This window comes from Emys orbicularis, chromosome 10 (assembly GCF_028017835.1).
Source record: "Emys orbicularis isolate rEmyOrb1 chromosome 10, rEmyOrb1.hap1, whole genome shotgun sequence".
NCBI lineage: Eukaryota > Metazoa > Chordata > Testudines > Emydidae > Emys > Emys orbicularis.
This window is the reverse complement of record NC_088692.1, coordinates 33,185,312-33,213,245: the sequence shown is the minus strand read 5'-3', so window position 1 is coordinate 33,213,245 and position 27,934 is coordinate 33,185,312. Positions and strand designations below refer to the sequence as shown.

General features: G+C 64.6%; 1 protein-coding gene across 2 annotated transcripts; it reads left to right on the top strand.

The window, feature by feature from the left end:
• Positions 1–1,538: 1,538 nt before the first annotated feature.
• On the top strand, positions 1,539–26,390 carry RGS11 (regulator of G protein signaling 11). 2 transcript variants are annotated; one of them, XM_065412427.1, is made up of 17 exons: positions 1,539–1,586; positions 4,700–4,796; positions 6,462–6,512; positions 9,132–9,238; positions 10,590–10,641; positions 12,204–12,262; positions 12,785–12,861; positions 14,157–14,238; positions 17,734–17,802; positions 20,649–20,678; positions 21,403–21,464; positions 22,553–22,666; positions 23,098–23,213; positions 23,605–23,692; positions 25,184–25,322; positions 25,785–25,867; positions 26,264–26,390. In XM_065412427.1, exons 1-17 carry the CDS (start codon positions 1,539–1,541, stop codon positions 26,388–26,390), a joined length of 1,401 nt encoding a protein of 466 aa, XP_065268499.1. The 2 variants fall into 2 exon arrangements, with proteins under 2 accessions (XP_065268499.1, XP_065268498.1); XM_065412426.1 differs by lacking the exon at positions 1,539–1,586 and adding an exon at positions 2,937–2,990.
• Positions 26,391–27,934: the final 1,544 nt, after the last annotated feature.

Below are 27,934 nucleotides of genomic sequence, written 5' to 3'. Positions count from 1 at the left end.
GGATTGATGCTTTTCTTCCCGCCATTTATCTCCAGGAAAAATCTGTTTAGCCTAAGTACTGATTGTCAGAAAAACCCAGCTGTCCGCCAATCGCTGGTGAGTGCCTCACCTGCTGCAGCTAAGGAGCCTATTGATCAGCTGCTTTGTAGCTGGCTTGCCATACTGCCCAGCTAATGCCCAAAGCCAGGTACCAGTGCCAGGCAACGTGGGATTAAGGACCATCCCTCCCTCACTGAGAGAAGCTACTGCAGCCATCGGGCTCTGCCATGGGGTGTGGGTCAGAGCCACCTCACTGCCCTGCCAGCTGGGACATGGGGCAAGCCTGCCAAGGTGCAGGGGTGCGTAGCAGCCTGGTGGGAGCAGGGCTGGAGGCCCACACCCTGCATCTCTGGGGCAATGGCTAGGCTCAGGGGTCCCAGTGGAGATAGGCTCCCTGGGCTCAGAGCAGAGGATCCTGGGAGTAGACCAGCAACCCTCCTGGAACTGCAGGGGCTGGCCCAGCCAGACCCCCATGCATGGAGTGGGGATTGGCTGACTCAGGGCTGCTGGGGGGGGGCAAGTGGGGCAATTTGCCCCAGGCCCTGGGCCCCACAGGGGCCCCCACAAGAATATAGTATTCTATAGTATTGCAACTTTTTTTTAATGGAAGGGGCCCCTGAAATTGCTTTGCCCCAGGCCCCCTGAATCCTCTGGCTGACTCCCTGCCTGGACCCTTTGCCCAGAGATGGCACCATCTGGGGGAGATGGCTGTGGGGGTGGATGTGCCCCAGCACAGAGTGCCCAGGAACCAGCTCCCACACCTGCTTTGCTGGCTGCATCCTCCTTGCCCCACCAGCCCTGTCTGGGGGCCAGCCCCCTGGGAGGGTTGGATTGTGCCACTTCCAAGCAGCTTATTTCACTCCCTGCAGGGGAGTAACCCTAGGCAGGCCAGACTAGGTCATGCAGAGGGTAAATAAATACTCTGGACAGGACTGGGTGTGTGAGGGAGAGCAGGGGGCTGTGGGATTGAGGGGTCCTGGCAGGGTGGGAGAGGGAGGCAGTCCAGTGCTGCAGTAGGGAGGGGTGCCGGGGGGGTCCAGGGCTGCAGTAGGAGGGGGCACAGAGGCAGGGCAGTAGGAAGGGAAGGGGAGCAGGAGCTTGGGGGAGGGAGGAGTGTGGGGGCTCGGGGGCAGGGGCCGAGGGAATGGGATGGGGTGGAGCAGGGGTGGGGCTCGGGGGCAGGGGCCGAGGGAATGGGATGGGGTGGAGCAGGGGTGGGGGTCGGAGGCAGCGGGGCGGGGCTGGTCGATGCCGGCGGGGGCGGGGCGGAGCGGAGGGGCTTGGGAAGGCGGAGGTGCGAGGGGACGGGATAGGGGCTGGGGGCCTGGGGGCACTAGGAAGGGGAGAGGCTCGAGGGGGCGGAGGAGCTCGAAGGCGGTGCAGGGCAGCGGGGTCGAGGGGGTTAAGCGCGGCGGGCTCCGGGCGGGCTGGCGGCCGGCGGGGGCAGCAGAGAGGCCCGATGCCGATGCCTGCAGAGCCGCCCCGGAGCCCGCCCGGCCATGACCATCGCCGCCCTGCGCCGCCTGCAGATGCCCGGCCTGGCCAAGGTGAGCGGAGCGCGGGGCGCGGAGCTGGGCCCGCCCTGGGACCCTCAGGCTCGGCCCCCCGGGGCCGCCCCGCCCCCTCTGCAGTCGGGCAGCCCCGCGGTGCCCAGACCCGAGTCTGCAGACAGCCGGGCGGGGTCGGGTACCCGGGTACCGTCCTGCCCTCCCGGCCGCCTGGGCAGTGGGGCTCAGTGTCCCGCACACCCGGCCGGTCCCCTCGGGCTAGTACTGTCAGGGGCAGCGGGCGCCCTGCCTCTGTCCTGCCTCCCCCCCCCCGGGATGCCAAGGCAGCGCCCTGCCTCTGTCCTGCCGTCCCCGCCCCCCCGGGATGCCAGGGCAGCGCCCTGCCTCTGTCCTGCCGTCCCGTCCCCCCCCCCCCCCCCGCCGGGATGCCAGGGCAGCGCCCTGCCTCTGTCCTGCCGTCCCGTCCCCCCCGGGATGCCAGGGCAGCGCCCTGCCTCTGTCCTGCCGTCCCATCCCCGCCCCCCCCCCGGATGCCAGGGCAGCGCCCTGCCTCTGTCCTGCCGTCCCGTCCCCCCCGCCGGGATGCCAGGGCAGTGCCCTGCCTCTGTCCTGCCGTCCCCGCCCCCCCGGGATGCCAGGGCAGTGCCCTGCTTCTGTTTTGCTTCCCCTCCCTGTTGGACGAGGCCTTGCAATTGGGCCCCCTCTTCCAAGTTCTCTCAGCAGCCCCGAGCCATTGCTGGGTCTCTAATAAATGCTCAGGTTCTGGGAACACAGTGGCAGCCTCAAAAAACTCAGCTCCAGGTCCCCGAGCTGGTAAAAAGCCGGGATTGAGGCCCAGGCACTATAGCCCAGGCTGGAGTCCTGCTCTTGGAGCCTTGGGATCCCACCAGCTCTCAGCAAAAAATGAGATCTTCAGCCCTCGTGGACGCAAGAAAAGCTTGAAAAGATGAGGCAAGTGCTGCCTGTCTGAGTCTGCAGAGAGCCTGAAATAACAGCTCTAAGAGCTGGGACCTGCCCATTCATCTTAGCTCTGACCTCGGCTGCCATCCCAAGGGAGAGTGGGGCCACAGCATGGTCGGGGGGGGGCACCCCCAGACTGTGCCCAGGGCCCTGCATTGCCTTAATGAGGGTTTGTTCAGTCCAGTTCAAAACCGGATTGCATCCCATCTGCTCCTCTGTTCCAATGGGCTGGGGTAGGGCTGCCTGTCCCCATGTACTCTGTAGCCCGGGTTGTGTGTTTATTTTGTCCCCCTCAAAGCAGGGCAGGAATTATTTCCAGGGAGGGAGATTGTTATTTCTGCTGGCTAGCATCACAGTGGAGCAGGGACACTCGGAAAGTGCCACCCCCACACACTTCCCCAGCCCGTGCTGGTGGCAGCCGGGAATCCAATGGGAGCTGGATTGCTGCTGAAAACACAAATCCTGCGTGGGGCTTGGCCGAAGGTCAGTGTCCACACAGCACAGGCCGAGGGGGTCCCTAGGGGTCAGGCAGTGTCCGCACAGCACAGCCCGAGGGCCAATGTCTGCCTGCCTGAGTTTGGAGGTCCCTGGGGTTCGGGCAGTGTCTGCACAGGCTCTGAGCTGGTCTGTGTGATGCTTCCTGGGGGTACCCAGGGCTGTGAGGCACCTCGCTGTCACCTGCCCTGAGCATGAAGAAGTCTTGTTTGTGCAAGCCAGGGCTCAGCTCCCCGACTCCACCAGCCACGGACAACACACGCCCTCCCCTCCCAGCCTACACAGTGCCCGCTGGCCCTCGTCGGGTTCGTGATAGGCACACTCCAGCCCTCTGAGCATCCCCTGGCATGAGCAGCTCCTGAAGGCAGCGCTGCCACCAGCAGCAGCACAGAAATAAGGGTGGCATGGTATGGAGTGGGGTGTCACAGCCTGAAATATTTTCCAAGGGGGTCGCAGCAAACCCCACTTTAGAGGTCAGTGGGTTCTTGGTAGAGACATCCTTGCCACCCTGTGACCTATTTTACATATATCAACCCCTGGGATCTCTGTAAACCCCTATGTTCCCCTGGTGCCATCTGCCAAGGGTCCCTGGGTCACAGTCTGTGCCTACCTGAGGTCGGCCAGTCTGTATTCACTTGGCACCACTGGAGCTTTTTGCCTGACTTGTGGAAGGAGCAGCCTGGCTGCATGGAGCAGGCCCCCTCCCGTGCAGTCTCCTTGGGCAGTGTCAGCAGCTCCCAAGAGGTGCAAGAACCCCCAGCAGGGAATTCTGGGCTGGCCCGCCCCTGGGAAAGTCTCCTCCTGAGTGACCCCATCGGCGAGTGGCTCCTGCCCAGAAGCAGGAGGGGTTGTAGCTCTGCCAAAGCTCTCCGTTATTTTAGTCTGTCTTGTTATAACCCTGGAGGGTCCTGTTACCCAGAGAAACACCCAGTGCCTGTTGGAATCCTACAGAGCTCTTGGCCTCAAGAGCATCTTGTGGCAGTGAGTGCCACAGGCTGTGTTGTGTGAGGAACATTTCCTTTGATCATCATTGGATTTGTTCCCTTTCAGTGACATTGAATTTCCCTTGTGTTACGAGACCGGGAGAAGAGACGCTCCCAATCTACCATCTCTAGAGCAGTCAGTATCTGATAGAGGACAGGATAACAGACTCTTACCCATCCCCTCTCCAAAGGAACAATCCCAGTCGTTTCAATTGCTCCTCGCTTTCCCCAGCCTCTGATCCTTTTCATCGCCCTTCTCTGCACCCCTGGAGCTCTGCATCCTGTGTGAGCTGCGGGACCGGTGCCTCACACAGTGTCTGGACGAGGCTGCATCACTGATTTATGTACAGACGTTACAATGCTCCCTGCATCCTTCCCCATCCCATGCCCCGTGCCCCTGGTTTGGTTTTTTCTCCATGGAGCTGCCCTCAGCGACGCCCAGGATTATTTCCCTGAGCCAATGCACGGGCCGGGGTCTGCAGGTCACTGGGAGCAGCTCAGGTTATTCCCTCCGTTGTGCATCCCCCGGTATTTGTCCGATCTGAATTGTGCTGCCCACAGGGCCCCACATTCCCCTCTTGTCTCTGCCCTGCCCTGCCCGCGGGCAGAGGGGCTGGAACGCTCGCGGTTTGCTGGCCGATCCCATGCTGAGCATGGGGGGGGGGGGGTAGTCTGCTGTCCCCAAGCCAGCGTTTCCGCTGCTCTCAACCCCAGATGGAGCGTGTGATCGTAAGCATGCAGGATCCCGATATGGGCATCAAGATGAGAAACCAGCGCCTGCTGATAACGGTGATCCCACACGCCATGACCGGTGAGTGCTGCCAGGCTTCCCGCCTGCCCCCTCCCTGCATGTGGCTCTCGTGCCCCCAGGGCTGTCAGTCATCTGCCCCTCCAGCCCTGCCATCCCCTCCACTCACTCGCCCCTCGGGGCTGTACAGCCCGGCCTGAGCCAGTCAGATCCAGGCAGTGGTGATTCGGTGGGGAGACTGCCGTTGCTCACTGTGCCTGTGCACCGTGCCCTGGATCTGAGAGCATAGAGCAGCTCTGGGACCCCCCGTGAGTGTGCAGGAGTGCTAGTGTAATGAGTGTGCCTTGCACTGCAGCTCCCCCCGCTGCCATCCTCTGGGCAAGGGCTCTGAGTGTGTGTGGGGTGGGGGGGTTGATGTGATTGCACACTGTGAGGCATGGGTGATTGGGGAGGGGAGATTGTGCGATGTGTGTGGAGTGTGCAAGCACTATGGCATGCGCTTGTCACTGTAAGTGCACAGTGTGTGTGTGTTCAAGCACTGTCTGGGGGCTACCCATGGGTGTGTACACAATGTATGTGGTGTGTGTGTGTGGTGATCACTGTGAGCACACACTGCGTGCATAGTGGGGGGGTGCGCACTGTGTGGTGATCACTGTGAGCACACACTGTGCATGGTGGGGGTGCACACACTTTGTGTGTGGTGATCGCTGTGAGCGCACACCGGTGCCTGGGTCTGTGTGTGCGCACTGTGTGTGTGGTGATCGCTGTGAGCTCACACGGCGTGCATGGTGGGGGTGTGCACAGTGCGTGGCTGCTCCCAGCCCACTGAGCCGCACTCTGGACCTGAGAGCCCAGGCCCCAAGGAGCAGCCCTGGGGGTTGGAGGCTCCCAGGCAGCCTGGTGTGGGCAGAGGGCTGAGTGGGGAGCTGGCTCTGTGGCCAGGCTAGGCCCTGGTGTGCTCACTGCTGCTGGCCTGGCAGGCACAGAGCAGAGCGGCTGGGACTGGGTGGGGACCCGCACAGGCAGGGACAAGGAGGCCAGCAGCCCTTCCCCACCCCTACCTGGCCCTGACTGCCCCACCCCCACATCAGCCCCTGGCCACAACCCCCTTCCTCACGCCCCGTCACTCCCTTGGCCCTGACCTCCTGTGAGCCCCGCATCACCCCTCGGCCCTGACTGCCCCATCCCTGCATCACCACCGCCCCCCTGGTCCTGACATCCTCTCACCCCTGTGTTACTCCCCTGTCCCCACCCATGTGTCAGCCCCGCAGCTATGACCCTGCTTTGCCCCCATGTCACCCCCTTGGCCTGCCCCCACATGCTTGCATTACTCCCTCAGCTGTGCCCTTACCCTACCCCCTTTGCCACCCCCCTGCCCCTGATCCCTGCCCCACTACTGCATCACCGCCTCTGCCCCACCCCACCTCACCCCCTGGGCTTGCCCCCTCGTAGCCTCCTTGCCCCTGCCCCACGCCTGTGTCACCTTTATACACAGATGTGGAGATTGTGTCAACGCCCCTCACTTCTGACTCGCTGTCCCCTGTGCTCGCAGCTCCCCCCCCCCACACACACACCCAGGCTGGGCACCCCTTACCTCCTGCATGATAGTGCCTGGCTGTGCCTGCACCGGTCCCCGCCCAGCTGGGCTGGCCCAGGGCAGGGACGCCAGCCGGCCTAGTCTCCTGTCTGACAGCTCACCCCGTAATGCCGGGCACTCCTGTCCCCCAGGTAACGACATCGTGGAGTGGCTCATCCAGAAGTACGCCATCTCTGAGGAGGGTGAGTGTCCCCCGCCCTGACAGGCACTGTGCCGTGGGTGTCAGGCCCCCCGCCCCCACAGGACAGGTATTCGGAGACTATAGCCCTGCAGGGGGCGGGGGGCAGATGAGACCAGCTCACTTGGTTTGCAGGACCCGTAGACGTGAGCTCTGCCAACTCCCCTGCTGGGCCAAGGCAATTCCAGGCCCCAATCTGGCCCCTGTATCACCAGGCTGCCTCATCAGGATGCTTGCCCAAGCCGCTCCCCTCTTCTCCCCATGGAGCCTGGTCTGCTGCCAGGGGCGCAGCGGGCATGGGAATGAGCCTCGCTAGGTCTAGCATTAGCCTACCCCAGGGCGGGCCCAGCCAGGCCTCTCCTGGAGCCTGTGGAGTGGGCAGCTCTCCGGGCTGCTGCTGCTGGGTCTGAGTCCCAGAGCGCAGGGAAGGGGCTGCAATGCAGCAGGTGCAGAGGTGCAGTTCACCCAGCGTGAAGGCCAAGAATGAGCCACCAAAGTCAGGGTGCTGTGGGGCGATATGGCTCCCATGGCCAGCCTGGCCCAGCCTGCCTGCAGGACCATCTCCCTGGTGCCAATCCTCAGAGCCTCTGGGACTGCTTAGCTGCGGGCACATCGACCTAAAAGTGGAGTGAGAGAGAGATGCCCAGTAACGCTCATTGGACTTAAACTGCAGCCACTTCAGGGGTGGGGTAAGGTGGCTGCCTGCCGTGTGCAGTGCAGCAGTGAGGCAGGCATGTCCAGGCCAAGATATACCCCCCACCCCACTGGGATACGAATCTCTTTCTCCAGCCTGGTGCTGAGGGCACAGAACCGTCCCCGCCAGCGCGGTGTGTGGGGCCTGTTTTACTGCCGCCATGGGCGGCATCTCCCCCTCAGTGTCGCCCTGGCCTGGCAGTCAGCCCCCCTCCAAGAGAGCTGGGCTCTGGGCCAGGAGGCAGGGAGGGAGGGTAGACAGTGCTGGGGTCCTGGTGCCCAGAGGGATGCCCCCTTTGTCTCCAACCAGGCATGCGCTGTCGCAGGGACAGGGATAGGAGCTAATGGAAATGGGCCACTCAGCACCTTGGCCCCCAGCCAAGAGCCGCCAGCGCTGACAGTTTCCGGCCAGCTCCCTGGCAGGCTGTATCTGACCCCCCAGCGTTCCTAGGGCCCCGCTCTCCCCTATAGCCAACCCTGCCCCCCAAGGGAAGTCCTGTTCTATGTTCCCAGCCCCCGCCCCCCTGTACTCCAGCCTCCCCACCCCTGCCAGAGCGGCACGGCCAGCGGGAGATGGTTCTGGGTTGGTCTGGCTCTCAGGGGGCCAGGCACGCCCCATGTCAGCAGGCAGGGTTCACCCTCCCAGCAGCTCCTCATGGCTGCACCACCAGGCAGCTGCCCAGCCAGCTGGGGTCAGAGCTCCCAGCTGCCCTGCTTTGGGGCTGGGCCAGGTGCAGTGATATGCAGAGAGCTGAGTGGGGGACCACATGCGGCCTGGGCTGTGGCCTGGGCACAGCTCACGGCAGGGGAGAGCCAGCAGTTGCAGAGCCCCCATCTGGGCTGCCCTGTGAGTGTTCTGTGCTCCCAGCACCAGGACCCAGCTGGGGCCAGTCACCACCACATCTACGACGCTGGACGCTGCCCCTGAATGGCCCCGGCCACTGTGAACGCTGTGCACCCCGCTACCTGCGAGTCCTTGCCCTGGCCATACTCGGCTGGGTGGCCTGTGCCATGCCTGTGGGTGGGCCTGGTGCGGCTGGCACTCGCCGTGGGCGGGGAGCACTCGGACCAGGCATTCCTGGGCAGGGAACGCCCCCTCCCCGGGGTTTGCTGGCGGGGATTGGCGTGAACGCCATGGGGAGGGGCTGCGTTTTCTTGCTCTGGGAAAGCAGGGACCCTCCTTTATTCCTCTGCTTGGAACCTGCTGCTCTCGTCTTTGTGTCTTTGCCCCATTCTTGCCCTTCCCTCTTGTCCTGATCCCGTGCTGGGCTCTGCCCGTCTTCCCCACTGCACCCCCCGTTGCATGGCTCTGGGTGGAGCAGGGCCATGGGGCCTGGAGGTCCAGCTGTCCCTGGGACGTGCTCCGCTGGCTGATGTTAGGGACCGGAAGCTCTGTCCCCACCTTGGGGGATGTGCCGGGGCTGGGGCTGAGTCGTGATGGGCTCTTGCTGCGTCGTGCTGTGGGCTCTGCGCCAGGCTGGGCCCCTCAGGATGGCAGCAGCCCTGGTGCAGGCACGTCCCATCCGCTCTTCTGGGCCCCGGGGAACCGGCCTGCAGCTCGGCATGTTCAGGTGCCGTCATTCCATCCTCTCTCCCATGCTCGGCCCTGATCCTATGAACAGCTGAGAGGTCAGGGAGGAGGCTATGCCTCCAACCCCCACCTGGGGTGTGGGGCTCCTCCCTGCAATGGCTGTGAGGAGCCCTGCAGAGCAATGCCGGCTAAATACTACTGAGCCCCGGTGACATGGGGGCACTTGAGCCAGCGGCATGCCCGGGTTTCGCTACACACCTGAAGGGGGATTTCAGGGAAACTGAGGCACCACATGGGGCTGGAAGAGACTCTAGTGCAGGCGGGAGGCGCAGGCCCAGCGCGGGTCAGAAGGGAGCTGCCCCCTCCTCTCCCAGCCCCCGCTTACGCTCTCTCCTGCAGAGTCCCTGCACCTCGGCAACCTCCTTGTGAAGCACGGCTACATCTACCCCCTGAAGGACCCCCGCAGCCTGGTGCTCCGGGCCGATGACTCCCCCTACAGGTTCCAGGTAGGCCTGGCGCTGGAGCGGGGCTGGCGAGGGGCCCAGGGCTGGGCTTCTGAGCCCACTCACTCTATAGGTTCCAGGTAGGCCTGTCCCCGTGAAGCGCTCGCTCTAGGTTTCTTGATGCCCCCGACATACTGAGCCGTGCCAAGGACAGGCCCTGCAGACACTGTGGTTGGCAGCCAGTATGTGCCCATTGCACCGTCCCTGCAGGGTACGGTGTCAGGCTAATGTTACCCGCCTAAAGGGTCCTGCCCGGAGCCTGGGGCCCAGCGCAGCACGGGCACTCTGCTCTATGACTGAATCCAGCACCCACCCAGCCTGCCTGGCCCTTCTCCTTTATCACACTAGCGGGTCAACGCTCACTGGACAGGGCCATGTACAGGGTGAGTGAGCCACCCGGCTGTGGGCTCCCTGCCACCCTCGTGTGGGACTGCCACCTTCCACCCAGGCTCTGTCCTCGCCCTGGGGAGCGCTGCCCGTGCCCTGTCCAGCAGCAGCAGCCTCTTGCTGGCCAGTGAGGGCCATGGCGCCCCAGCACCCAGGAGGGCGCACTCCCTGCAGGGCTGGGGACAGGGAGTTTAAAGGGGCCCAGCCCAGGTGAGTGCCCTTTGGAGAGGACCAGCCTGAGGGGCATGATGTGCGGCAGCTCCATGCTCATCGGCTGCAGAGCCCTTGTCGTGTGGTTTGACAGAGCCCAGCCTGGCTCACCCTGGCACTAACACCCTTCAATGCGGGTACCAAGGAAGCGAGACCCCAACTTTAGGGCTGGTTCCAGCCTTGTGGGCACTGGACAGGCAGCACCCTGCACTGCTCCACTGTACCCCTGCAGATGCCCAGGGCTGGGGGGACTGCAGGAGCAGCTGTGGAGGGAGAGTCTCGCGGCATGGCAGAGACCCCTTTGGCAAAGTGAAGAGGCAGGTTGCCAGGGTGCCCAAGTGAATATGAACAGGCACCTTCTGAAATCTCCCAGGATGCACTGCTTCCGAGCGCTGTGGGATGGGTCCCCATAGGCAGGCTGGCGGGCGTGCAGGGAAGTCTGCAGTGCTCTGCCCGCAAGCAGACAGGCTGTGCAGCTGGGGCTCACCAGGCTCCGCCCGGCTGGCTGGGTTGTGTCCTGTAGCTGTGGCCAGAGAAGCCCAGCCCGTGGAGAGGGGCTGCGCTGAGGGCATCTGCTCCAGCATCTCTGGCCTGGAGCTTTCCCGCAGTTTCCCCAGGAGTGGCGGTGTTGATCTGGCCCATTACCAGACCCACCCCCAGCCCAGTGAGTCCTGGCACAGCTCCTTCCCCAGTGGGGCCAGGGCCAGCGACCCACCCTCACAGCTCCCGCTCAGCGTCTGTCTTTGTCTCTCCACAGACTCCTTATTTCTGGACAAGCTCCAAGTGGCCAGCCACAGAGCTGGATTACGGTGGGTGTCCTCTCTTGCTCACCCCCTATCTGCAGGAAACGCGGCTCTGGGGCGCAGGCTGCCAGCTGCCATGTGAGCGGGAAAGGCCCCGTCCCAGCGGGGTGTCCCTGGGCCCTGCGGTTCCCTGAGCCAGTGCCCTCCTGTGACAATGCGGTTCTGGCGGGACCCAACTGAGAGTGCCAACTCAGGACAAATTGCTAAAACAGGGCAGTTACAGCCCAAGGCTGGGGTTTCTCTACCTCTAAGGCAACCAAACCAGCCAGACTAAGAGGACTTCGGTCTCACCCCACTGGCTAACCGCAACCTCACAAGCAATTTCCTTAGACACTCCAGTTTCCCAGTATCACCACCAGTGCCGCTCGTATGGGGATAAATGGTTATGAAAACCAATATCCCAATATACACAAAAAGGGTTCTCTCGATCCCAAAGGACCAAGCCCCAGATCCAGGTCAATATACAAATCAGATCTTTCCCACAAATCACGCTGTTATCAATCCTTTAGAATCTAAAAACTAAAGGTTTATTCATAAAAGGGAAAAAGATAGAGATGAGAGTTAGAATTGGTTAAATGGAATCAATTACATACAGTAATGGCAAAGTTCTTGGTTCAGGCTTGCAGCAGCGATGGAATAAACTGCAGGTTCAAATCAAGTCTCTGGAATACACCCCCACTGGGATGGGTCCTCAGTCCTTTGTTCAAAGCTTCAGCTTGTAGTAAAGTTCCTCCAGAGGTATGAAGCAGGATTGAAGACAAAATGGAGATGAGGCATCAGCCTTTTATAGTCTTTTCCAGGTGTAAGAACACCTCTTTGTTCTTACTGTGGAAAATTACAGCAACATGGAGTCTGGAGTCATATGGGCCAGTTCCTGCATACTTTGCTGAGTTACAAGGCGTATCTGCCTTCTCTCCATGGGTCCATTGTATAGCTGATGGTCCTTAATGGGCCATCAAGGAGGCTAGGCAGAGCTAATCCCAGCTTGTCTGGGATGTCACCCAGAAGCATAGCATAAGTTTGCCATACAGACAGTATAGTGCCAAGATTCATAACTTCAACTACAAAACTGATACACACATATAGACAGCATAATCATAACCAGTAAACCCTGACCTTGTCTAAGACACCCCATTTGACCCCCTTTATACAAGATTTGGGTGCCACTACAGGACCTTGGTTGCAACAATGATCTATATGGTCCCAATTTATGTCAATAACGTCACACCTCCCTCCCCCCATTGGTACATGCTGTGTTTGGCTCCCGTTCCCCAGAGCCCCAGCTGTAGGAGACGCAGCCAGAGCCCAGAGCTGGAGGCCTGGTGTCCTGCCTTCTGATCCTGGCCCTGAGGGCATGGGCAAGCCCCTGACCCTCCCTGATGTCATCCTAGTGCAGAGAGGAAAGGGTCTTCCCTGGGGGGGCATGAGCAAAGGGGAACGGGTGCCCATTAGCATGACTCCTTCTGAGAGATCAAAGCTGAGGCAGTGCCAGGCCCAGGCTGCCAGGGCCGCCCAGCTCCGTGGCTTTGGGCTCCCCACCCTGACACAGCCCCTCTTCTTCACTGCAGCAATCTACCTGGCAAAGAAGAACATCTGCAAGCAGGGCGACCTGATAGACCACGAGAAGGTATGAGCTCTGCCCATTGCAGCCCATCACAGCCCTGCAGGGCACGGGGATGGGGGGCAGGGTGCAGTGCTGGGAGTGGGGGGCAGAGCACTGAGCGTCCACCTAGGGGAGATGGCTGCAAATCCGAACCCTCTTCAGGTCACAAGTGCCATGAGTTTGAGGGATCTTAGCTTAGCCCGTAGTGGACATTTGTCTCATCTGAGCCACTTCTGAGTCTCTGTTTAGCGCAAGCCCATGTCTGAAATATAGGGGGTTGGGATTAAGGCAGGGGCATTGGTGGAGCTGGGAGGAGAAGCCCAGGATGGGACAGCAGGGGGCTGTGGACAGGGTCAGGGAGCAGATGTGGAGAGTCAATGGATCGGGAGTCCTGTCGAGCTCAGGAGGCTGCAGGCAGAGGCAGCGCTTGAGAGCCCTTTGAATTTGGGGTGGGGGGCCCCACACCCCTGCTTGGTATGGATTGGGTCTGGGGGAGCCCTGTGGGGGAAGGGCCACCCGACTGACTGCCTTTTACACTCGCTTTAGGATAACTACAACCTGCTGCACAAGAGGATCAACCATACCTGGGATTTTGTGGTGATGCAGGCGCGGGAGCAGCTCCGGTGAGTCCCCTCCAGTAGGCCGAACCCCAGCACTGCAGCATGGCTGGGGGGACAGGCTCAAGCAGTGCTTTGGCCATCTATGTTGGCACAGCTGGCATCAATATGCCCAGGGCTGTGACAATTCGATGACCCGTGGCCACAGACCGTGCTACAAATTTGCCCTCTCCTGCAGAGTCAGGCTGCAAAGTGACCTGTAGGGGGCGCTGTATGGGTCGGGGGCTTGGCACTCACTGACACCCAGGCCCATCCCAGCGTGGCCTCCCAAAATCATGGGCTACTCTCTAGCCCATACAGTTTCAAACAGAACCATGAGCACCAATGCCAAGCTGTGTGCCTGTGCCTGCTGGCAGCCTGAGCCCACGGGCCAGTCACCCAGTACCTTGGGCAGTCATTGGCACCAGTGCCCACCTACCCTCTGAGCGGATCGTCTCACACCCGCTTTGCCCTAGTGTGAATGGCCGAGCAGGGCGTAGGCTCAAGGGAATCCGGCCCAGGTGAGCTGCGTCGCTGTGATGCACGGATGATCTGAATTCCAGTGGTTGCATTGTTAACGGTTTCCCTGTTGATCCACCCTTTCAAACTGCCTCCCACCCTTCCCAGCTTCCCCGGGGCACTTCCGCCAGAGAGCCCGTGGGGCCTGGTCACAAAGCCGTTGCTGAGTGCTGAGAATGAGCCCAGCACAGTGGGGCGGGAGATCCGGGGTCCTTCCAGACGGGCACTGGCGAGTGACCACCGCAGGGACTGCCCGACAGACTGGAAGGGCCTGAGTCCCGGCTGGCGGCAGCTCACAGCCTGGCCAGCTCCTTCCCACCGCCTCCTGGGGCAGGTGCTGGGAGTGGCTGCTCCCAGAGGCTGCTGTGTTTCTGCCCTGGTGCCTGGGAGCAGGGCCAGCAGTAGGGGGTTGTCGCCCAGGTCAGTGCCCGACCCACCCAGCCAACCACAACCACAGCTTGGCTGAGCGAAGCAGGGACTGGGGTGTCCAAGCACTGGAGCCCAGGGTGGCTCTGCCTGAGTGTGGCGTTTGGGAGGAAGGCCGAGGGAGCTGCCAATCTTGGCAGGACAATTATGGAGCCAGGCAGGTGCGTTCAAGCACTGGACGTGAGTGCGGGCACTGCGGGTGCCCCTCTGGACGAGGCAGGGCCTGGAGCTTCCATTGCCCCATGTGGGGAAAGGCCTAGGCCTGGTGTGATCCCCTCTCCTGGGAGGCACCAGGACCCGTCTGCGCTGGCTGAGGGGTTGGTGTGAGCAGCTGCCCCCAGCAACGCCGTGCTCTGATGCTACCCTTCTATTGACAGGGCAGCCAAGCAGCGACGGAAAGGGGATCGTATCGTCATAGACTGCCAGGAGCAGGCCTACTGGCTGGTCAACAGGCCCCCGGTAAGGGCATGCTGGGAGCCTGCCACCGGCCCAGAGCCCTGGGGCCCCCCGTAGCGGGAGGGGGAACGCCTTGGTGGGGCTGCTGGGGAGCCCTGAGGGTGGCAGGAGGACCCATGAGGTGGGGCGAGGATCCCCGGTGGGGGAGGGGCAAGGTGCACGAGTGGGATGGGACCCCTGGGGTAGGATGGTGGGCAGGACCCCCGGGGTTATGCGGGGTAAGGCATGCCAGCAGGGCAGGACCCCTGGTGTGTGGGGTTGGGTGAGGCTTGCCAGCGGGGCAGGACCCTCGGGGCAGGGCAGGGCGGTGGGGCAGGACCCCCAGGGTGGGGCGGGGTCCATGGGGCAGGGTGGCAGGGCAGGACCCCCGGGGTAGGGCGGGGCGAGGCGTGCCAGCAGGGCAGGACCCTAAGAGCAGAGCAGGGCGGTGGAGCAGGACCTCCAGGGTGGGGCAGGGCGGGACCCCCTGGGGTGGGGAGGGGCAGGGTGTGTGGGCAGGACCCCCAGGGTAGGGTGGCGGGGCAGGACCCCTGGGGTGGTGGTGCGGCAGGGCGGGACCCCCAGGGCAGAACAGGGGTGGGGTGGGCCCCCAGGGCAGAGCAGAAGATGGGGTGGGTCATGCTGGTGAGGCAAAGCCCCTGGGGTGGAGCGGGGCAGGAGCAGGGCGCGCTGGCAGGGTGGGACCCCCGGGATGGGGCGGGACCCACAGGGCAGAGCAGGGGGTCGTGCAGGACCCCAGGGTGGGTCAGGGGGTGGAGTGGGGCACGCTGGTTGGGCAGAGCCCCTGGGGTGGAGCGGGGTGAGACGTGCTGGCAGGGCAACACCCCGGAGGTGGGGCATAGCCAGCCTTGTGTGGTGGGGTGACGGCTGCATTCCAGCCCCTTCGCCAGCTATGGGACAGGCACACCACACCTGCCTCACTGGCACTGCCGCCCTGAGCGCCGTCCGTGCTGGGCATGAGCCCTGCGTGTCCCCTGCAGGGAAAGGAGCTGGGCCATAGCAGAGCTGAGGGCAGACATCTGCAGAGGCTGGGCAGGGAGGGGGAATTCTCAGGTACCCTGGCGCCCCCCAGCCTGTCGGAGTCGGCCTGGCTGAGACATGGGCCCTGCGGCGACCGCCTGGAGGGGCAGGGGGCTGTCCCATCATTGCCTGCGCTGGCAGCTCAAGGGCCCACTGAGGCCTCCCTGGCAGGGCCTCCAGCTGAGGGGCTGCTTAGCTGTGGGGCTGGTCAGTGCGACGGCTGCGACTGGCTCCTGCCAGCCAGCACAGCCCCTCCCCAAACTGCTGCTAGCTTCCCCCTGGTGTGAGCCGCCTGCAGCCCCACAGTCCCAGCCTGGGACCAGCTGGAAGGTCCTGCTCCTATTGGGCTGAAGGCACCTCTCTCCTGGTCAGGCCAAGGCCCCTGGACCCTGCGGGCAGCACCCCCGCTGAGCCACGCCAGCTGGATGCATGGGTGGGGAGGTGCCTCCTCCATCCGCCCCCACCCCCACAGGGTCAGGCGCTGGCTCCAGGCAGTGAGTGATGAGCCTGGAGGCCACTCGCCTGCCCTGGTGCCGCCTGCTGGCAGCGACTGCCCCAGCTAGGAGTGTATCAGCCGCCCCCTCCCTGCCCACCAGAGGGCACTGACTTTCTGGGCAGCCCTCCAATGCTCTGAGGGGCACCCAGCCTGGTACCACAGAGCCCTGGAAGGGGGTGGCTGTCCCTCCCCCAGCAGGGCTCAACCCCTGTGTCTTAGTGTGATGAGGCTGCAACTTGCCAGGGCATAGGCAGCAGCTGAGGGCTGGCGCAGGGAAGAGAGCCCTCAATGGCTGAGAAGCTGGGGCTGCTCCCCCCACTCCATGCCAGCTGGCTCCCAGGGCTAATCCCGCGCCCCTACGGAGCTCTGCTCCGCGGGAGGTGGGTCTCCTCTCCCTGGGCCATGCAGCACAGCGGGGCACACACAGCCCTGTGCCAGCTCCCAGCAGCTCTGCCCAGGAGCGCAGCTCCCCTCTCAACACCCCAGGCCAGCTGCCCCCATGCCCGGCCTGGCGCGCTCTCCCAGGGGACGGGTGCAGGCAGCACTCAGCGCATTAGCGCCGGCTCACGGGGAGCGGGCCATAACAGCTGGCGTTAAATCCTCTGCCTTCCCTTTAGCCTAATGCCAGTCGCCGCCTGCTGCTATGGGGGCTGGGCAGGCAGACGGGACCTCGCTGTCCCTGGGGGATCTCCCAGCTCAGGGGCAGGGCACTGCGGCTGGATTGCTGTTCTGCCCTGCGCCCAGGTCTTCCCTGCTGGAAGGGCCGGGTGAGGGGAAGTAAGGGGTGCGCATGGCTGTTTGGAGGATGTTGGGGCAGAGTCCGGCATTGGGGCAGCAGCACCCCATGCCCAAGGCCACCAGTCGTCTGAACACGTCCCACATGCAGGGAGCGCTAACTCCGCGATAGTTAGTGCCCTCGGGACTGCGGGACCAGGCCCAGGCTGCAGCCCCCCAGGGTTCCATGGAGACCAAGCTGCAGCTGGCAGCTGGCACCCTGAGGGGCTCTTTCTGTGATGGACAGCTACCACCCTGGGGAACTGGGCTGAACCAGAGGGTGCTGGGCCTGCTGCCATGTGTGTCTGGCTCTGCCCTGCTCCCCGCTCTGCCCTCCGTGGCCGCGCCTGCCGGGGGAGCCCAGGCCCCAGACTGGGGAGCCCTGCTCGAGGCGCCCGTCCGGCCCCAGGGGGCGCCCCAGCCTGGGGGCACTGTTGAAAATCAGGCTGCGTGTTTGCTGGCTGCTGCGGGTCTGACTGGACAAGACCTGGAGCTTTCCAGCCCCTTTCCCGGCGGGGGACCCTGGGACCATGGCAGGATTATCCCAGCATGCTTAGCCTGGGCTACCCCCTCTCCAGACAGAGGCTGGCCCTGATTCTCTGCTTGGCAGCACAAAGACCCTGCTCTGTGGTGACTCTGGTACCTGGGCCCATGGGGAGCAGGTGGAGAAGAGAGCTGCCTGTAGTGCAGGGGGCATGTGTAGCCGCATGGCCTCTGGGGACCTGGGCGCGGGGCCCTCTGCCCCTGGGAACCCTGAGGGCGGCACGGGAAGTGCTAAGGGGTGGCTTCAGGCCACACCCAGTGTGGTGTGAACTGCCCCCCAAGCGAGAGCCCCCAGTCCTTCCCCCCCCCAGTAGACCATTCGCAGCCTGATAGGCTCCCCAGCTCACCCCGTCACTCAGCATCCCCCAGCTCTAGAGCCCCCGTGTAGCCCCTCGGGCCCCGTCAGCCCCTGCTGCAGCTCCCCGAGGTGCGGGTTAGGTTGGTGTCAGTGTGCCAACCCCCGGGCACTGCACCGGTCCCACGAGGTCGGATCTAGGTAGATTGGCTCTCCCTGTGCCAGGGTCTCAGAGCCGAGGTAGGCTCTGTGCACAAGTGTCCTGGTGGCCAATGCCCAGCTACTGCGGCTTTGGGCCAGGAGGCATGGGGAGGGGTGATGCCGGGGGACAGTCAATGGGGCCCTGACCTCATTTTCTCTCCTCTGGCAGCCAGGAGCCCTAAACGTGATGGAGCATGGGCCAGAGCGGAGGAATTGCCACATCAGCCGGGTGCAGCTGGTGAGTGTCCTGCCATGGTGTGCACCTCTCTCCCTCCTGCTGGGACGGGAGCTCTGTGCCAGCCACACCCTGCTCTGGGGCCAGCCCACGGCTCTTCCCCACTGCCCATTTGCCAGGGCACTTGTTCAGGGGCACAGGGCTCCCAGCAGACTGCCACAGGCTGCTGTCGGGCCTGTCTGCGAGGCTGCTTAGTTCTTCCCAGTCCGACTAGGCCGCTCCTCACACTCAGAGGTTCACACAGCTCAAGGCCAGAAGGGCCCATTAGACCACCCAGTCCAGACCTTTCACCCAGCTACCCCTGGCCAGGGACTTCAGCTCTTGTCAGCGGGACCATGGTGCACCAGTGCCTGAGAATTGGTTACGTGAGACGTGCCCAGATGGGCCCCATGCTGGAAACCCACCAAAGTCCCTCCCAATCTGCGCTGGGGGAAATTCCTTCCCGCCCTCTCTCCCCCCATCTGGGGATCAGCCGGACCCAGAGCACAGCGGCCAGGTGACAAGGATGGAGGGTTTTCTGTCCCACCCCGAGCCCGCTGGCCCGTCCCCAGCTGGAACCCATCTCTGATGCTTCAGAGAAAGCAAAGAAACCCAGATTACAATTGTGCCTGGGGGGACAACTCTCCCCGCTGACTGGTGCAGCAACCGGCTGCGGCCCCGGAGCACGAGAGTAGCGCGCAGCCGTTCTCCTAACCCAGAGCGGGGGGAGGCGATGCCGGCTCTCCTGTCCTCAGCATGGCCCTCAGTGTCACCTCGGCCTGCTGGCAGCTGTGGGTGCACCTGAGCCCCCAGGGGGCAGTGCCCCCTGCCCCAGGGCATGATCCTCTCTGTGCCCAGCCCCAGTCACTGCAGACTACAGTTGGGTCACTGCTGCTCTCACCCTGGCCCACTCGGCATCGCCGGGTCTGCTTGGGATTAGTCCCCAGGCGTATTAACGTCTTTCCCAGCTGTTCCCCACCACATCTCTGATCTCTCCCCTCCCTGTATGTGGAGTCCGTCCTCCCCGCTGTGTGGACCACCTGCTCGCTAATCCCCCAGCGCTGCTAACCGTTGGGAATCCTCAATGGGCCGGGCCCTGCAGATCTGCTGGGGAGACAAGAGCCCTGAGGGCCAGGCCTTCCCCAACCCCCGTAGCTTACACCCAGTGTCCGCCCCGCCACCCCTCTGGCCCTGACGCTCCCCGCACACCATTGGGACAGGTCCCTCCCCACCACTGCCAGGCTGTCCAGTGGATACAAATCTGCTCTGCCAGCGCCTGCCCCAGCCAGCCACTCCCTGGCCATGCCGGCTGCATTGGGTGACAGGCTGGGCCTGATGCTCCTGGGCTGTCTGTCCTAGCGTGACCTGCCCGACGCCTGCCAGCTCTGGGCACCCTCCCCTCACCGCCACAGAGAGCTGCCACTGTAGTGGGACAGGGCCCTGGCAGAAGAGCCAGCCACAGTCCTGGGGGAGCAATGTCAGCAGCTGCCGAGAGGCACAAAGGGTCCCAGTGGCTGCCCCATGGGCACTGAGTCCTCAGCATGGAGTTCCCGGCCTGGCCCGCGGGTCAGCCCCTGGTCAGAGCCCTTGCTGCAGTGAGCCGTGGGCCTGGCCTCTAGCCAAGCCAGCCCTGGGATGGGGGCTGAGCGCCGTCGGAGCCACGGCTGGCCTCGTGGGGGGGGGGCGGGGCTTGTCACTCAGCAGCTACTGGGTGCCCCATCCTGTGTGTCATGGTGTCACTAACGCAGCCCCCGGGGGCTCCTCTCCTCTCCTGTCCGTCTGTCGTGCCGGCTCCTTACTAACCGCTGGGCTTTGTTTCTCTTCTCTTCTCCTGTCTCGTGCCGCGTCTTCTGTCCAAGTAAGTGTCCCTAACCCAGAGCTGCCCACGATGGGCCTGTGCGATGGGCTGGGCTGCATAGGGCTGGGGGGCACCCAGTTAGAGCAGGGCACAGGCTCCCCCATTTACCGACGTGTGAGCGCAGGCTGGGCTGGTGACTGTGCCCCCTGGGTGGGGTGGAAGGAGGCCGTGGGGGAGGGGGCAGTGCTCTCCAGTGGCTGGAACAGGGCTCTGGGCCATCCCGGATCCCCATCCCCCACCACGGGCATGGGGCTGGGCAGCGCCGGGGGCTGCAGCTCTTGGGTTTGTGCTGGCAGTCATACTGCAGGGTGCAGCGCCCTCTCAGCGGGCACCTTGCAGTCACGCCATCCTTTCTGGCCCAGCTGGTGGCTACATGGCCTGGCATGCCAGGGTGTCCCCCTCCACAGGCCCTGCATCCTGCGGAGACACTGTCCCTTGGCTGCCTGGCTCCCCGCTCTCCTGGACACCTGCCTGGGATGGTGCCAGGCAGCTCTGTGCCAGTGCTAGCACCTGACCCCTCCTTTCCTGTGCAGTGAGGTGCTGCCTGCTGGGGGCTGGGTACCCATTGTGTGCTGGGGGCATTTGCAGGTGCCTGTCACCCTGGCGTTGGGTTCATGGCTGAGCAGCTCGCTGCTTTCCCTTCTCCCCCCGGGAGCATGGGGGGCAGGAATCCTGCTGCTGTTCCTCCAGGGCTCTGGCCCTGGCCCAGCTGGGGTGGGCCCAGTGTGGCTGCCCCAGTGGGCAGAGCAAAGTGCCCTCCAGAGTCTGCCCAGCACCCATGGCCCAGTCTGGCTGGGCTGTTGGACACAGCTGTGAGTCCCAGGGCTGGGCTGCAGCTGGGAGCGCCATGGGTGTGAGGCTGGCATGGTTCGAGGCGGGCTAGCAGCCAAGCCCTGAGACGCTGGGGTGAACCCCCTCTGGGCAGGGCTGGCACAGCCGAGCTCTTGGCTCGCAGCAGGGGCTGTCCGGGGGCTCGGCTGGGCACTCACGCTCCTCTGTCGGTCTCTTTCAGCCCGAGAACACGGATTACTACAAGCGGGAGGTGAGTGTGGGGCTGGTGCTGGCCCAGCCGCACCCTGGGCAGTGGGTGGGCTGCTCCGCAGGGCCTTGGCTCGGGGACTGTGCAGGGCCCCACACTGAGCTAAGGGAGCCGGGTGGAGGGGAGGCTGCTGATGGCCAGTGGCTCGCCCAGCCAGGCCTGCGGGGAGCCGGGTGGAGGGGAGGCTGCTGATGGCCAGTGGCTCGCCCAGCCAGGCCTGCGGGGAGCCGGGTGGAGGGGAGGCTGCTGATGGCCTGTGGCTCGCCCAGCCAGGCCTGCGGGGAGCTGGGTGGAGGGGAGGCTGCTGATGGCCTGTGGCTCGCCCAGCCAGGCCTGCGGGTTTTCTGACATGATCGTGACCCTGCTGGAAACCCCACAGCGATGGCTGTGCCAGTACTACTGCATGGGACTGTGTCTGCCGTGCCAGGGCTGATGGGCATGGTCAGAGTGGAGAGGCCATGCCCGTGGCTGTGCCCTGTATCCCACCCTGCCAGGAGCAGGGGAAGCTGCTAAATCTGTCCAGAAAGGGCTGAGGAATGGGGAGGTTTGGGCCTCGGCCACCCAGGGCTTGGCTCAGGCTCTCGCTGTTTCCCCATGGCCTGGGGGGTGGGGGTAGGTAACAGCTGGAGCAGCCCCTGCCCCTCTGGGGTCTGTGCCCTGTGTCTCGGGCTGGCCAGGCACTCCCTGAACCCCACTCCTCTCTGCTCCCTCCTGCGCCTGCGCCCAGATCGAGTGCTGCCGAAAGGCCATGGGCAGGACCCGCGTGAAGTCCTCCATTTGCCTGGAGGGGTAAGTTGCCATCCCCAGGTGGGCGTTGGGGAGGGCCCCAGGGAGCCTCACTGGCATTACCATCCTGGTCCCTGGGCACAGGACTAACGCCCTGCAGCTGCCCCTGGCTCTGGGGGAGGGGGTGCAGACTCACACCTAATAGCGCCAGGCCCCCCCTCAGCTGATGGCTCCCAGTGGGAGTGGCACCTACCCCGTGGGATGCCCTTTTCCAGCAGGGGGCGCTACTAGGATATTAGCATCCCAGGCCCAGAACTCCACTGGAGTTAGCTAGTGGGATTTTTATTCCAGGGCTCCCCCCACCCCCAGCTCTGCCGGTACCCCTCAATCCTGACCCGCAACCCGTGCTAGACTAGCCCTGGGGCTCCCCCACCCCCAGCTCTGCTGGTGCCCCTCAATCCTGACCCGCAGCCCCTGCTATCCCAGCCCTCGGCCCCCAAAGGTGGCAGCGTCCTTATTTCAGCATTGCACTGCAGCCTCCTGTGGTCTGGTGGCATCTCTACCCCGAGCTGGTGCTTGTGTGACCCTCGCAGACACAAGCTGGTTCTGCGCTGGCCCCTGGCCCTGCCCCGCCCTGCTGCTTGTGGGGGTGACATGGTGCCTGCAGAAACAGGGAGCCCCTCTAGGAATCGCCTTGGGGCCAGGCCCTATGGCCAGGGCTGATGTAGAGTGGTGCAATGGGCCGTGGGGCTGGGAAGGGCTTTGAGAGAATCTATGCAGCATGACACGCGCCCCGAGGCCTGGCTGGAGCCCTGGCCCTGAGCCCTGCCCCATCCTTAGGGCTTGCTGGGAACCAGCAGCAGACTGGGCATCCGGAAGTGCTTCCCAGAGAGCCCCCGGGCAGTGAGGGAGAGCGTGCCCGCGCCCTCAAAGAGCGGCCCTTCCTGGGCCTGCCAAGGCACCAGACTCTGTCCGTCCATCTCTCTGTAGGGGGGCACTGGCAGGGCGTGTGGGACAGAGCAGCAGCACTGCCTGCTCCCCAGCGCTGCGTGGCACAGCTCCCAGGCCCCCCGCCCCGCGCTAGACCTGCCTGCTGGGTGGAGGCCATGCGGAGAGCCCAGCCGTGCTCACCATCGCTCCTCCCTCGGCAGGTACATCAAATTCAACGAGCAGTACGTGCCCCACGATCCCATCATGTCCGGCTGCCTGCCCAGTAACCCCTGGATCACGGACGACACCACGTACTGGGCCATGAACGCCCCCACGTAAGTGCCCGGGGCAGGGGGCATCACAGGCTGCAGTGTGGGGCTCCAGCCTGCGGCTGGTTCCTCCCCAGCACTGGGGCTGGCAGGGGCAGGAAGGATGCCAGTGTGCTGCAGGCAGTGGGCACTGGGTTCCCGGGCCCCTCAGTCGTTGCCCCAGTGCCATGTGCTGTGGTGAGGGTCACTGATCGGCACTGGCCCAGGGGGCCTGCTTGGAGACCTTGCCATGCCACCGGGGGACACTGCTGTGGGCACAAGGGGAACCCAGCTGCCATGTCAGGCAGGGACCAAACTGCACGGCCCAGCCTGGTGCTGCCATGTGCAGGCAGGGTCCTGGGGGCGCTGCCAGACCCGGCCTAGTGGGGACTCTCCAGACGGGGAGGCGTGGGCCTGGTTCAGGATGATGGGCTGGGGCCTCTCCTCCCTCGCCGCAGGGTGACGACACCAACCAAGCTGCGCGTGGAACGCTGGGGCTTCAGCTTCAGCGAGCTGCTGGGCGACACGCTGGGCCGCAGGCAGCTGTTGGAGTTCCTCAAGAAGGAGTTCAGCGGTGAGTGACCCCCCTGCCTGGCCAGCCCCGGCCCCTGGTGCCAGGCTGGGGCTGGCTTCTCCCTCCTGCCCAACGGGGCCCTGCTGGCAGGAGGAGCCATTTGCCGGGGTTGGCTGGCGAAGGGCTGGCGCGTGCAGGATGCCGGGGCCCCTGCTGCAGTACCTGCTGGGCTTAGAGGGGTCCAGGGGCTGGCACGGCCGGCAGCAGAGTGCCCGGCAGGGATCCTCCCTCACACGGCTCCTCTGCACGTGGCTCCCCCATGGGTCATATCTTCCCCATCCCTCACTCACCAGCGATGCACGGGCCCCCGTGCCCTGTGGGGCTGGAGTGTGAGCCGCGTGGCTGGGCCGCTCCCTGCTCTGCGCTGCCAACAGCATCTCTCTCCCGCCAGCTGAGAACTTGAGCTTCTGGGAGGTGTGTGAGGAGCTGCGCTACGGGGAGCAGGCCCGCATCGCCGACATCGTGGACTCCATCTATCAGTGAGTGCCTGGCCGTGCCCCCAGTGCCCCACGCTCTCACAGGTGCTCCCTGCTGTACCCGCATTGCCCACATCATACACTCCATCTATCAGTGAGTGCCTGGCCGTGCCCCCACTGGCCCGTGCCCCCAGTGCCCCACACCCTCACAGGTGCTCCCTGCTGTACCCGCATTGCCCACATCATACACTCCATCTATCAGTGAGTGCCCGGCTGTACCCCCACTGCACCCTGCCCCCTCCATGCTGAGTCCCCAGCGCACCGAACCCCCACCACACCCCCAATGTGCCGTGCCGCCACTGCACCCCCGCTGAGCCGAGCCCTCACCGCGCCGTGCCCTCACCACACCCCCGCCACGCTCCCCTCCCACCGCGCCCAGCCTCCACTACACCCCTGCCGCACCGATCCCCCACTACGCTCCCGCTGCGCCCCCACCACACCCCCACCACGCAGAGCCCCCACTACAGCTCCACCGCGCCACACCCCCACTGTCCCAAGCCCCCACCACAACCTCACTGTGCCGAGCCCCCCCGACATCCGTACCGGGCTGAGGCCCCCCCCCAAGACCCCCACCACACTGAGCCACCCACACCTCACCTCCACCGCACCCGCACCACACCGAGTCCCCACACGTGCTCCCACTGTGCTTGCATTGTGGACTTCCATCTATCTGAGTGCTCTGCCCCCCGACCATGTCTCCCACTTGACCCCACGCGTGGGTCCCAGCCAGAGGGGGGTGGTGCATGGTCCCCTCTGCAAGGTATTACGGCCCAATGGGGCCCATACAGCGGGGTCCCCCGGGGCAGCTCTTTCCTGTGGCTCTGAGCACAGTGGGGAGCACGGTTTGGAGAGCTGGCACGGCTCTCACCTCCTGGGGGAGGGGTGCATTCCAGTCCCAGATGTGCAGGAGAGGCTGGGGGCAGATGTGCCAGTCCCAGATGCACAGCAAAGGCTGGAGGGGGCGGGTGTGTGCCAGTCCTAGACATGCCGGAGAGCTTGGGGGCAGATGTGGCAGTCCCAGATGTGCAGGAGAGGCTGGGGGCAGATGTGCCAGTCCCAGATACACAGCAAAGGCTGGAGGGGGCGGGTGTGTGCCAGTCCTAGACATGCCAGAGAGCTTTGGGGCAGATGTGGCAGTCCCAGATGGGCAGGAGAGGCTGGGGGGGTGCCAGTCCCAGACGCGCAGGAGGGGCCCAGGGCACGTGGGGAGGCGGGAGGGCCTTGGCTGATTTGGGGACCTGGGAACCCGCAGGCGGCTCCTCCAACTTCTCTCTAACTGCCGACCCCCAACCTGAGCTGCCCTGGCCGGTGCCCTGGCCAGAGCTGTGTGGATGGGGCCCGGGTGGGATCTGAGCCCATGGCCTCTGCCCCTCGAACCTGGAGGGGGAGCCCCCTGGCCATTGCCCCTGTGGTGCCCTTGCTGGGAGCCCAGGAGCACCACCGCATGGCCCCGAGCCAGCCCTGCTCAGTCTGGGTGTGTGCCCTGCTCCCCAGGCAGTTCCTGGCCCCCGGCGCTACCCGCTGGGTGAACATCGACAGCAAGACCATGGAGAGGACCCTGGAGGGCATCAAGACGCCGCATCGCTACGTGATGGACGATGCCCAGATGCACATCTACATGCTGATGAAGAAGGTGGGGGCCTGGGCCCTGCCCCACACTGGCCCCTCCCCTGCAGCTGGCCTGGGCACTGGCGCCTCCTCCTCGCCCTCAGCTTTAGCTGCCCCAGGTTACCCACGGGGCTGGGTGAGCCCTGGGCACTCGGCTGCAGCTTTACCGCCCGGAGTGGGCAGCATGGGCGGGGGGGGGGGGGGTGTCCTGCTTAGAGGATGGGGCGGAAGGGCATTCTCCCAGGGCAAGCTAGTCAGTGTGGGGCAGGCTAGTGGCTGAGGAGTGGGGGCGGGGCTGGTCTCTTTGAGAAGTGGGGGATGGGCCATGGGGCAGGCTGGTCACTGAGGAGTGGCGGAGGGGTCGTGGGGAGGGCTGATCACTGGGAGGGAGAAGAGCAGTGAGGAGGCCCGTAGTTGGGCTGGCCAGGGGTTAGGGTGTGAGCCGGCCGGGGGCTCATCCCCCCCTCACGCTTTGCGCTGCCCCCAGGACTCGTACCCGCGCTTCCTCAAGTCGGAGCTATACCGCAGCCTGCTGGCAGAGGCCGTCGTGCCCCCGGAGACCAAGAAACGGTGAGTGGGGCCTGGGCAGCCAGCAGGCACAGGGTGCCCAGCCTAGGCCTGTGGGATGGGCAGGGGAGCAAGGGAGAGGCCAGGGGCTTGCTGGGGGAGAGCTGGTCCAGCCCCTCCCCCCCCCCCCGTGCCAACCCTACTTGGCTCTGCCCCCTCCCCCCTGTGCCAACCTCACTCAGTGCTGCCCCTGTCCCAGGCACTAACCCACCCTTGGGTGCTAATCTCGCCCCAGACACTAACCCCACCCCATACTGTCCCCACTCCTAGCACTAAACCCACCCCACATAGCCCCCGTCCAGGTGCTAACCCTGCTTTGGATGCTAACTCTGCCCTGCACTGCCCCTGCCCTGGGCACTGCCCCCACCTTGGGCACTAACCTGTGGCTCTCTCTGGCAGGGTTTTCCCATTCATGAGGAAGCAGCGTCACTCCAGCCCGAGCCCGGCACTGCTGCTGCCCACGGGGGAGCCCGAGGCGAAAGCCGAGGATCAGAGCAAGGCGGTCGCTGTCCCCATGGAGAGCTAGGATCCCCTCACCTGCTCCCTACCCCCCCTGCCCCAGGCTGAGCGTTCTGCACTGACAGGGGGGCAGGGGCTGCATGAGGTGGGGCAGCAACTGCTGGGCCCCATGGGACACCTGTTTCTCCCCCAGCCCGGCCCACCATTGTGGTATCAGGCCCCCCAGACAGGGTGTTCTGGAGGCAACGACACATCTCTGCCCTGCCCCACCCAGGTAGTGCCAGGGCAGCGTGGGCCAGCCGGGGGGTCTGTTCTCATCCAACGGCTGCAGGTGGCTAGTTGGGTAAGGAGGGCGACTGCCCTGGGCTGGGCCCTGTGGGGGAGCGGCAGAGATGGGGCGGCCAGCTGCATGCAGGGCGGGCTCCCACCCACTGGCATGAATGCAATCCCAGGCTCGCTGGCAGGGGCAGACCCGGCCTGCAGCACCCCCTGGGCCCCACACATGTCATCAGGCACAGGGAGATGGGCGCTCAGACACCAGTGCAGAGCAGCTCAGCCTCCAGGTCTGCCCCGCACCTCCTCCCACAGGGCAGCCGCAGCCCTTGACACTAAAGGATAAAGCCATATGCCCCGGGAGGCCATGTGCCCAGCCCTATGGGGCGCCCCGCACGGCACCACTGGGGCAGCTCCTGCTCCCTTTGCCTTAGCTCTTAGAGTGACCCCCAGCTCCCTGCCCCCGGCAGTTCTGTGGGGCGAGTGGCTGCAACGGGCCAAGACACACATGGTCTGACTCCCCTCACTGAGCTGCCCACTCCTGGCTGGGCCAGGCTGGCGGGGGGGGGGGGAGGGGGGTGGTGCGTGCTCGCTGGCACATGAATACCAGGGGCTTGGGGCAATGATGGGCAGGGGCAGAGCCTGCCCCATGGCACAGCCCCAGATCTCTGTACCAGCCCTGGGTTCGTGGCTGAGCGCAGCCCCGCCCTGAGGGGCACCCCGACCCCCCAGGAGCACCCTGTTCTGGTGCTGCCCTCCCTCTGCCCAGCTGTCCTGCACTGAGCAAAGACACTAATAAAGGACAACTCATGGGCAACTCTGGCCTCTCTCACTGGGGGCTGGCAATGGAGGGGCGGTGCCAGGGGAGAGGGTGAGCAAAGCCCTGCCCCTTATGGAAATCGGCCCAGGGGGTGCGATGGGTGGGACCCGGGGCTGGGAACAGCCTGGCCAGGGGCCACAGAGCAGTCGTGTTGGCCAGCGCCATCCTGCCCTGCCCTGGTGCCTCCTGCAGAGGGCCCCTGGTGAGTGGTTGCTCCCCTGTATGCCCCCCTCACCCCGGCAGCATTCCCGCTGCAGTTCAGGGTACAGGGGCTGGGCCTGGTATTAGAGTCCAGGCCCTGTCAGTTCGAACCTTGCTGCCCTGCCCCAGGGAGGGGATGGGAGAGAGTTGGCACCTGGAGCCAGATGTGGCCTGGACTGCTTTGGGGGCTGGTGGATTGGGGAGGATCTCCCCTGGCCTGTTTGGCCCAGTGGCCCTTTGGCATCCTCTGGCCTAGCCCTTGGCGTATGGGCTGCTGTGCCAGCCTGGCCCGGCCCGGGGAGGGGCCCAGCCCAGCA